The sequence below is a fragment of the Diadema antillarum genome, unplaced genomic scaffold (assembly GCF_040938485.1).
Source record: "Diadema antillarum isolate AM-2024a unplaced genomic scaffold, OU_Dant_1.0 seq00002217_RagTag, whole genome shotgun sequence".
NCBI classification, from domain to species: Eukaryota; Metazoa; Echinodermata; class Echinoidea; order Diadematoida; family Diadematidae; genus Diadema; species Diadema antillarum.
In genome coordinates, this window is record NW_027272851.1 from 57,125 (window position 1) to 68,485 (window position 11,361).

Below are 11,361 nucleotides of genomic sequence, written 5' to 3' on the forward strand. Positions count from 1 at the left end.
TTTATGCAGATTTACTGAATTAAAAAGTTTCGGCCTACTCTTTTTTCCCCATATAAGATGAGGAGTTAATTGTAGGGTTGCCAATTTGATGATTGAAAGATGATGATTTCTATGGCAAAATTCCCACGGGGACGTGATTGGCATGCCCTTGAAGAGTGTGATCAATAGATAGAGCCCTTCCAACCGTCACATTTGTATATCTATATCTGTTTAATGTACTAGTAGTTTCAGTGTGGCTTGCATTATTATGAATTTCTGTCACATGCATTTGCTGTGTGCACGCTGGCCCAGTGGTTACTGCCGTGGTCGTGTGTGCCGTCGACTTTGTGTACGTGTCTGCTCGTTGTCATGACGACTGCTACCTTTGTTTTCTTCTCGCCCTTCATGGAACGGTTGTGGACAAGAAAATAAAGACTTGATCGCCATATTTCCAAGTTACCGACTCCTCCCTCTATATCACGCCTCTGTCGATGTCATGAGCTGTAACAACTCTTTTAACAGCAGCAAGCTTGTGCAGGGGATGTGTGTATTCCAAGCCTGTTCCACAATGGAGTTCAAACCAAAAACTATTTAAAAAAAAAAACCAAATCCTCAAGTTGACAATATATGTACCCCTCCCTTGTCAATTAACACCTCAAATATTTCCAACAACTCGATGCATGCTACATTCTCCTTCACCTATACTCAAAAGAAACACTGTTGAAAGTGTGAGTGCAGGGCTACACTTGAAGTCTGCCAGTTAGATACTCCCTAGTTTAGATAATGGGTTCAGTTCAGTTCGATCCAGTTCATACAGTAATTCATTGCTGATGATAATTTGGAGTTATCCAGCAAGGCAAGAGAGACTCTAAAAGTTTTAGTGGGTTTGTTATTGTTTTTTTTTTTTGGGGGGGGGGGGAGGGGGGTAGATTCACATGTTGCTGTCCCACTCTCGCTTGCACAAATAACTATGTTTTTGTGAAATTCAGGGCGGAAGGCTTTGACTGAGCGATGGGACGTAATGATGTTGACCCATTGAACACCATGATTCTTTTAATTAGTGCACAGTCTCTGTAGTAGATACCAGGAGGAGTTGCTTGTAAACACAAAATGGTCAAACCGAATTGCTGCCAAGATAATCTAATCATCACATTGGATTTAGGAAACATATGGTTCCCAGAAACAATGGATTAATAAAGTGGCTCCATTTTAGGAGAGATATTCTCATGAGGCTCTGTGGCTCAAAGAACACAACAATGTCTGAACTTAAATATTCCCAAAGTGGGTTTATGTCATGTGTAACTAATGTACATACTGAGCAAAATATATTTGTGTGTAAACTACTCCAAGTTGACAGTAGTTGACACAATGATGTATGAATGAGTAGCAATACGTAGATATTTTATTTCATATCCAGGCAGTAGACTCTCTTGCCAGCTTACCTCACGTAGCCAGTTCAGAGCGTGAGTTATAAATCAGACTTATTGTTTTAATTTCGTACAAACTGTAGTACTTAAAAGCAACTTACAAACTATAGTGCCTCAAAGCGATTCTAAACTTGCAAAAGGTACAACAGTGTATCTCTGTCACCACTGCTTCGTCAAATGTAGAACTCCAATGAAGTGATACGATAAGTGTCGTATGCATTCTTCCATCCATATTCGTCACTGTGATACAAATGAAAGAGCAACAAAAGTAATCCACTGTTAATCCTGTCTGGAAGACAAAGATTAAAAAAAGAAGAAGGAAAGAATAGAAGAAGAAAAGAAAAGAAAAAAAACCATCGAATGCATTCTGGCATCTCTGTTACCTCAATCCACTGCACGCACTGTCTTCATCCTGTCATACCTCTCTCGAAAACCCCCCAAAAAAAACGATTCTTGCTCACGATTCTGATCAAACAACCACAAACCACTGATACTAAGAGAAGAGAACCAAGAGTAAGTCATGATTTACCTGAATTTTTGTTGTTGTTGTTTTTTACCAGTATTCTTGTCGTATTTTGTAGCCGTTGTTTTTTTTTTTAAATCTATTTGTTTTGTAGAAATGATAGTTTGCATGTTTTGCCGTACCAGTTGATCAAATGATTTCCGTTGTTGTTTTCATTAGCTTTACTCGTAGAGATGATTGTAGTTTATCTTTTTATTGCTGGCCGGTAATTTACTTGTTTTTTCTGCTAGGCTTTTTAAAAGAGTGAATCTTAATAGATGTGAGATATGTGTCCATCATCAGTCAATGCAAATTTCATTTTCTAATGCCATGGTCAAGAGAGTGTTATGTTTAGAAAGAAATACCAGAAATGATTATTGTCTGTTCTGTGTTATGAAATATAATCTTACCTGCAGAATCCCATTCTCGAGCCAACACCATTCTCGACAATGTATATTTTCAAAAGCAAAGTTTTGAATAATTTTAGGAAATCACATAAATGAAGCTTATTGGATTTACAAAATTGCTTTGATAATTGTGCTTCCCTTTTATTTCATTTATTTTAACTGAATATTTTGTCTCATAGAGAGCCTCTCAACAAATTCCAGTTCAAGAACGACCTCGATATAGAATTGACCTTTGATGAAGAGTATTTGAGGCGGGAAAAAAAGATGGCATAGTCCAGCTGTCAATATGCTAACACCATAGAACCATTACGATTCATTGTCAGTGGATGGTGATCATGTCACTTGAGATGGGAATTAAGTTTTGATGCAGCACTCTCACTGCTCCTCTTAACCCTAACTAGGCCGGGGGGGGGGGGGCCTCCAAGGCCCCCCCTCGACGTTCCGCGCGATGTATCGCAATCGCAAAAAGCTATCACCGCGACGTTTCATGACTTTTTTCTTTCGAGTCTCGCGCATCTTTTGACACCAAATTTGCGACGCCCGGGCACGCGGTTCCGAAGTTATGCATAAATATGTTAATGCATGTCAGACCAAAAATTGCTCAAAAATGTGAATTCGTGTACAATTTCAATGCAAACTGTGCTTGCATGCAAATTTCATAAAAGCATAATTATTTTGGTGTTTTATTGATTAAAATCAATGAATAACATATTTTCTTGTTTGGAGCGATGTCGCGAACAAATTTCATCGAAAAAACAATGAAAAACATAAAGTCGAAAAACAAAGAAATACACAAGAAATTCAAAAAAACAATAAAATACTTAAGAATTTTTTTCTGATATCACCATTTTTTTTCATTACATTTACTAAGGACACTAAAAAGAATATTTACACAAAAAAATGTGCCTGTTTTGAGCTTTATTTTGTGATTTATACCAAATAGTCTGAATTTCATGCATCATTATGCATAAATTAGCATAATTTAGCATAAATGATAATTTTTTGAAAAATCAACTTCATGGTATTTTAGATTACATCATAGGCAATGTGTGTGCCAATTTTCGTCGCGATCGCGCGGTCGACGGCCAAGATCTGGAGGGGGGGCCTGGGAGGCCCCCCCCCCGGCTCTATCAACTACCTAAATAGCCCGGCCTAGTTAGGGTTAAGATATTTTGAAAGATAAATCAGCCATGTTTGTTGGTGAGGCTCCAGTGGGTTCAAAGACCTGGTAACATGGGGGGGGGGGGGAGGGTAAACATGGATGGTTCGATTGAATTGATTTGCATTCGCTGCCCACCGGGGTGCATTCGAAAACCACAAAATAGCGCCTGTCAGGAAATATGTGTATATGGATCATCTGCTCATCGGTAATGGTCAACTCTAGTCGAGATTCTTCGGCTGTGTGTAAACTCATATAGAGATCAGTGATAAAACTGTTCACAATTCACTATGGGGATTCTTGAATATGTCGGAGCCGGGCCATCCTTCCCACTGCGTGGCATCCAAATGTTACCGGGTCTTTAACTTGCATAGTTTATATATCTCCTCTCCCTCTTCCTGATGATTGTTTTTTTCAACCATTTGATTTACCTTCTTTTTTCTCTGCAGGCGAGTCTGTATAGGGGTGCGTATGCAAGGTACACGCCCTACTAGCAACACAAACTTGACCAGCGGTATTCTTATTTTGACATCTTCTTTCGAGAGGAACGGAAAACAGCACAGACTTTTTTTGCAGGACGAGAGAACAAACACAGGAAACAAGAAAAATTCAAACATGATATAAAAAAAAAAAAAAATAAGAAGCATGGTTGGCTCAGAGCAGCTTTGAAAATGTTGGCATCACCTCACAGTTCCCTCCGGAAGTTTGGGAAAGTTCCTGAAGGAAGGCGCAAGGGTCGGAATGAGCAAGGCGGGTGAAGAAACAGAATGAGAGAGAGAGAGCAGGAGTTATTGGCCAACTCGATCAACGGAGCTGCGTGATTTGACGACGCGACCACGTCTCGAGGAGATTGTCGGAAGTTTGCCGGGGTTGAGACACACTCGGCTGGCGCTTGTTTTTGCGGGTGCTTTTTTTCAAACCGCTCAACTCACTCGGTGCGGAACGCTCGCCCAAATTTTCTGTCATCTCGCCAACTCAACAACTCGCCGTTGCCGTATACTCCCCCCGCCAACATCGGGGAATACCTGTCGATGCAAAGCTAACATATCTACTTCCATTTATTCTTCTTCATTTGTTCGTCTTGTGTTCTCTTTACATCAAGAAGACTGAAGGAAAAAATGTGTATGAACTTTTATTATGATACCTCTATGTATTTTTTTTTTCCTCTCTAGCATTTCTTATTCTATTTTACTCTAGGGGCTTTTTAGTAATGTTGTTATACCAAGTCGTATTTGGTAACACACTGAAATTTTGTGAGACTATTGCTGAGCACATATTGACATCTTTGTGACAGAGAAAAACTTTTTTTTGATATGTGACGTGTGCTAATAGAGGGGCAATCTCAGTGAAGAGTAGGTGATTCTTTGCTGGTTTCCGCCTCAGTATTTTACCAAAAAGCTTTTTAACAATCCCACGCACTCTTCGCACATCTTTTGCGCAGCTGCCCTGTACAGAGAAATCGGCATACAGTGGTATACCGGCGAACAGCCACCGTTTCTTGCATGATTTTGAACACTACAACTGAAGTCTGCTCTAAGGTTTTAGGTGAGGTACATGCTGTGTGAAGGGATCAAACACCCGTCAGGAAGGCTTGAGTAGACCACTCAAAGAGAAGTGTGCATCAAGTTTGTTGATGAGGTTCATTGCCTCTGTAAGATAGGTTCCAACCCCCTTCAGAAAGAATGGAATAGCCCATTGAAAGAGACATTTGCAATAAACTTTTTATTGAAGCTTATTCCCTCTGCAAGGTTCAAACACCTCCCGGAAAAAAATATGGTATAGCCTACTCAAAGAACAGTTTTCATCAGATTTTTAGATGAAGTTCTTTTCTTCTTCTTTTCCTTCAAGGAATTAAAAAACACAAAGAAGATAAGGAAAATTAGATAATCCAGGTATGTCACAACCTACATTTACAGCAGACTCTGCATTTTCATAGAGGTACAGAAAAGTTCATATCATGGACAAGAGATGTTGCCACAAGTGACGAGTCATGAATATGCAATAAACTTTGGTCACCACAGCTGGTAGGCTTTTGAGCAGATTGGGGGTCGTGCCATTTATTGAAGAAGGGGTGCAAAGCCACTTTTTGGAGAAGGGATGTGACTAGTACGTTGATTGTTGAACCACGATCACAGGTGTTGACCTTTGGCCTCTCCTTTTGTTTTCTTCTTTCTGATATGTGCATGTATTTTAGAAAACACATGGTACATGTAGCTGGAAAGGATTTTCCAGTAAAGCAGAGGCCTGTGTTTAGTGAAGTTCATGCTAGTTTCGTCTAGTCAGTATACAAACGCTAAAATGAATTAAAAAAACAAACAAAAACAAACAAAAACAAATTTAAAGAGGGAAAAAAAAATAATGGTGCTACCAATGGCTATGTGTGTTGGATATCACCAGTGTTTATATGGTCTCTTGTAGCTGTAGAATCTGTATATTTATCTGTAGTGTGGTAGAGTGTCATGTAGACTGTTGTCTCTTGAAAGAAAAAAAAAAATAAGTAAATAATTATCTCGCTATTGAACCTTGCCTCATTGATACAGGGGAATATTTCTGTGTTACAATTTATTACCTTTTGTCCTGTTATACTTCACAGTATTTTACAAACAACTGAATTTTTCAGATCTTTTGTGTTCTGTTTTGTTGTTGTTGTTTTGTAGGTAAAATATTTAAAAAGGTTTTCAGTTTTCGTTTTTTTGACGGCAGAAAAGTTGTCTGTTGCTAGGTTGTTACTCATCTTTATTTATCTGGCTCCACGTGAAGCATTGTACAGTTGTAGGTAGCCATCTTAGCTTTTGAGCACACTTTGCATTTTTAGTTCCGTGTGTGTGTTTGCCATGTACAGAGGTCGACGACTTTCAGCGATGTGTTTGTGACATGTTGTGAAGGAAAGTGTTGAAGTGAGACGCTAAGAGAGAGAGAGAGAGGGAGGAAGATAATAAGAGAGAGAAGGAGAGAGAAACATATAAGAATAGAGAGAGAGAGAGAAACATATAAGAATAGAGGGAGAGAGAAACATAAGAATAGAGGGAGAGAGAAACATATAAGAATAGAGAGAGAGATAAAGAGAGAGAGAGGGAAGAATTGATGGATGTGAACAAAACAGAATATGGGCTTGAGATAAGTCTTCTAGCTGCACATTATGTGTGTTTGGTGTGTGTGAGTTTGTGTGTCTGTGTATGTGTGTGGGCGTGCGTGCATGGATGACATCTTATTGTGAAACTTTCTTGGCGAGATGTGACTACTGAATGGTGTTCAGTGCTTATTAAGGGGACAAAAAAAAACTCTTTATATTTATTATTATCATCATCATCTTCATATTGAAAGGTTATTACAAAGAAATAGCAATCTATTGTATGTATCATAGATTGTACCCTCTCAGCTCCCCATTATCAGCATTTTGGTGCAATGACTGTTTTTTTTTTTTTTTCCTGGATTATGTTCTTCTCCAAAAGAGTGACTGATTTCTTCTGTGTCGTTTCTTTTGCGAGGCGTCGCTAAGAACCGGAAAAAGAAGAATGAAATCGCGCTCTTGTGTGGTGATTTGCCCTTGTACATTTCTTCTAGCATTTATACTTTCTCTTGTACGTGTGCTATTTGATGTAAACAGTAGTGTTGTTGTAAAGTTATCTGTGATATTTACATGTATTTGTGAGGAAGGCATTTGTTGTGTGACTGGAGAGTGTTCAATCTGGGACACGCCTCCGTAGGGTTGCGGACGGCCAGTCCGCAGATCGCCTTCAAATTGGACATTTTATACTGCCATAGCCGAGAGCTGTATCCAAAAGACTTTCCATCGATCGCGTTTTGCTCGAAACTACGCGTCACTAATAACGCACACTGTTTTTTTTTTTCCCCATGTGTTTTGGCTCCAGAGGGTCGTACGCCTTGCCTTACATAGCACCACTTTGTGGTCCAAACTTTCTTTGTCATTTGTGCATTCAGATCATGGCACTGTACACTCTTGGTGTTTGTGTGCAATTCAACTCAAACAAATCTCAAGTCGACAGCAGAAACCGCCCAGATATTCGGCAACATCAAACCAAATTGCAATAGCTTGAAAATGAGCATTTTTCAGTCAAATCCACCGCACAGTTGTGCTGTATCTTACCTTACTAAGTGCTACAAATTTAGTGCAAGTGGGAATAAAGGCAGAAGCAAAGAAAATCATTACACTTGTTTATATTTATAAGTGGTTGCTAAAAAGGGACTAAAATCTTTGCCAAGTTTTGTGAAGTATACAATCACTGAACTCCTTCTGCAGCCAGAAAGGATATGACAATCAAATTCAAGACCAACTCAGTCCATGTGGTGTGTTAGTCTGCATTTAATTCGTTGGGATGTTTTGTATACCCTCCCAGGCCTGTCTTTGCCAACCCGTGTATAGGTGATGATTCCTCGTATTAGTTGTCTACCACCAGTATATGTTTTGTTTGTTTGTTTTTTGTTGTTGTTTGTTTTCTCTGTCTGCCTCGAACATTATAGGCATGTCTTCTTACCTCTTCAGTATAAACATGTGAGTTTTGAAATTGAAAAAAAAAAGCATTTCAAAGTTTTCTCCCGGACGCCGCTGGATGGTAGAACGAAGTAATCATTGCCAAATCTTTAACCACCACTTCAGATATCACAAAGAAAAAAAAAAACAAGCAAAGGAGCCTTACTTTTGAGATCAAGTGTTGACATGAATGTGGAACAGTTGTCGTTGGTTGATGGGAAAAAAAAAAAACGATAACAAAAAAAATTCCTGGAAGACTATTAGTGTTATATAAATTCTGTTATGGAATCTACACTCATCACATTTTCATCTCAATATTGTCAGTATTGGCAGAAGAAAAGTGACTTCATTGTGTAATGTTGTGAGGACAACTCTTTATATATGATATATTTTTTCAGTGATTTTAAGAAACGAGAAATGATTGTCGACTTTTTTTCTTCCGTTTTTAAGAGTGAGAAGTGGAGAAAGTTGTTGATGTTTTTTCTGAGGAACTGTTGCAATTCACTTTATAGGCTTTCTGTGTGCTGTTAATTCTGTGTTATATTTGAAAATTGAAATAAATATTCATTGTACGATTGTAGCGTAAATCATCGTAGGCACGGACTCTCGGATGGCGTTGATGCCATTTGCGTGTTTGCCCGTGGGGTATTTTTACGATGGCTTTGAATTGACCGAACCCGACGGTGTTTTAGTATCATTCTTCCCTTCGCGATGTAATTATTGAAAATTAATGGCATTTTGAAACAAGAAAAGGTATAAAAGAATGAAATAACAATTTTCTAGGCAGGTACCATTAATTGTATGGACAATTTTAGAAGACAATCATTTTTATCTGTGATGGATAAGGACATTTTTTTAATGAAGACATTCGTAATTGTACAGATAGATAATCAGAGTTTAGCCCACCACCACAGAAACCCTCAACAAGCCACCAAGTGCTGCAGTGGTGGCATTTTTGGCCAACAGCATCCCAGAGTATCTCTGTTAATCGTTGTCTATGTGCATTGACAGATTTGTGGTTGGAGAAAACAAACAAATAGACTGCACATTTTCAGTTACAAATTTGAGAAAATGTGCTCATTGTAGCCTCACCTCAAAAACTGCCTCCCCCCACATGGTGAAACAAAAACAGCAACAAAAGAAAAAGAGGCTGAATTTTTTTTTTTTTTTTTTTTTTTTTGACAAATGCAATGTGTAATATTTGGGAGGCTCGTGAACTCCCGCCAACGGTGAGCCGTGAAATATTTTCGAACTCGTCATTTAGCGTGTTTGGTCAGTGGCATACTGTTCTATTTCAGTGACAATCAGTTCATCTTTATAATACGGTGCCATTTTACACTTGTGTCAAATTTTCTGTTGAGAGTATACAATTGTAGTCGCAGTTATGTTAAGTATGCAGCAGATTGTACAATTACACCATATCTGTATTCTCTGCTAGTTCTCTATTTAATATGTTTTCTTTGTTTTCGATGTTTTTGTTTTTCGTTTATTTTGGCAATTTCTGTTATTTTTATCCGGCAAACAACTGCTGAAGTTTACTGGAACTGTCGATATACCTTTCATTTTAGAAACTTGGTCAGCCTTTTTTTTTTCTTGTAGTACACTTTATTTGTTCTTAACTCTTCTATGTGTAGTGTGACATTAGACGTGAGTTTAATGACTAGAAACATGGAGAGAGGAAACTTTGAGGCATCAAATGCACAGAAGTATTATTGTAAGATCTTAATTACAAAAAAAAATAATAAAATTGTACAGATTCAACATTCAGTTTTGTTGTAGTATTCGTTTGTTTGAGTATCAGTAGTCAAATTAATAATTAAATATCACAAATACAGTTATGTGTGTAATACACTGTATGTGTATGTAAATATATATGTGTGTGTGTATATATATATATATATATATATATATATATATATATATATATATATATATATATATATATATATATATAAATCATGCGCTTTCCTTGCCAGGATAAAGCGTTTTTAGATCTATTGCCATTTTAGGTTTTTATCACATACTGTATATATATTTATATTTATTTATTTATTTATTTATTTATATAGCGCTATTTGGGGGCATAGGGGGAATTACATAATTTGTTAGTATTTTTTTAAATGATAATTCATTAATTGGGGGAATTTTATAAAAAAGACAAAAACAACATTTTAATGAAACAATTGATCCCATAATTGATAAATGAAAACTAGCAGCCTAACCCCGGGCCTAACTAAACTTTATTGTATAACAAAAGGATATTATTTCCTTTGTTTTATAGGATTAATATTGCATCTTAGATTTTTGGTACATTAACATTTGCCCTTCGCGCATGAAAATGTGCTAAGGTAAATTATATGACAAATCCATGTGGTGAAATATAGGGTGCATTAGGAGAACTCTCCTATAGCGTGATATTCTCTGCTGCTCTCTACGTTTCATTTCGTACAGGAAAACTCGTGAACAAGCTTGAAAACGCTAAGGGGAATGGAATATTTCGCCCTTCGGATGTGTGTGTGTGTGTGTGTGTGTGTGTGTGTGTGTGTGTGTGTACATACATACATATTCATACATACATATATGTATATACACTCATCCAAAAAAGTAAGTTCCCCCCTAGCATTTGTGGATATCTCTCAAAAAGTATTTTACCGATTTTCATAATTCAAACGGAATGGATAGGGAATTTTATTACTCATAACATGAATGGCATATCATTGCCACCATATATCTAAAAATGATAGGGGGAACTTACTTTTTTGGTTGAGTGTATAGATCTTTTTATTGCATTTATTAATTCATTTATCTATTATTCATTTACTTATTTATGTATGTGTTTATTTAACTGAAAAACTGCACAATGCAATCCCTTTTTTTTCAGTGTTTTCTCGACTATCAACGTAAAAAAGGAAAGCACAATACACATTAAGTCAGATGATCTCACATCTATGGACTATCACAGTTTTCCAAGCTGATTTGCAGTTGACCATTTATCTTTCATCTCTGTATGAAAAAATGGAATGGAAGAACGTAACAATCTGCTCGCCTGGGCATACATGGCAGTTTGTGTGTGTGTGTGTGCGCGTGTGTGAACATGTGTTTGTAAATGAACTCAAACACGAATTACAATGTATTGCATTCATACACATCAATATGTAACCATGGGACATACAAACTTGTAGGGCCTGTGTGTACACTATGTCTACATCCCTACACCTCTGGGCATTACAAAAAGGCATTTTATCAAGATGATATTTCCATAATTTATAAACATGGACTACAGAAGGGACAGAGTGCAATGCTAGTCCAGGGGCCACCCACCCACAACCCTCCACCATAAAACAGTAGAAAAAAATGTTCTGCAGCCCCCATGTAATACAAGGTCTACAGTGGCT

General features: G+C 37.5%; 1 protein-coding gene across 1 annotated transcript in view; it reads left to right on the forward strand.

Annotated features, from left to right (window-relative positions):
- The window catches only part of LOC139714278 (RNA binding protein fox-1 homolog 3-like), a 47,664-nt gene extending 37,988 nt beyond the window's left edge, over positions 1-9,676 (forward strand). Inside the window, exon 8 of the mRNA XM_071625994.1 lies at positions 3,924-9,676. Coding sequence (XP_071482095.1) covers positions 3,924-3,968 — 45 coding nt within the window. The 3' untranslated portion in view covers positions 3,969-9,676. The remainder of the gene's footprint in view (positions 1-3,923) is intronic.
- Positions 9,677-11,361: the final 1,685 nt, after the last annotated feature.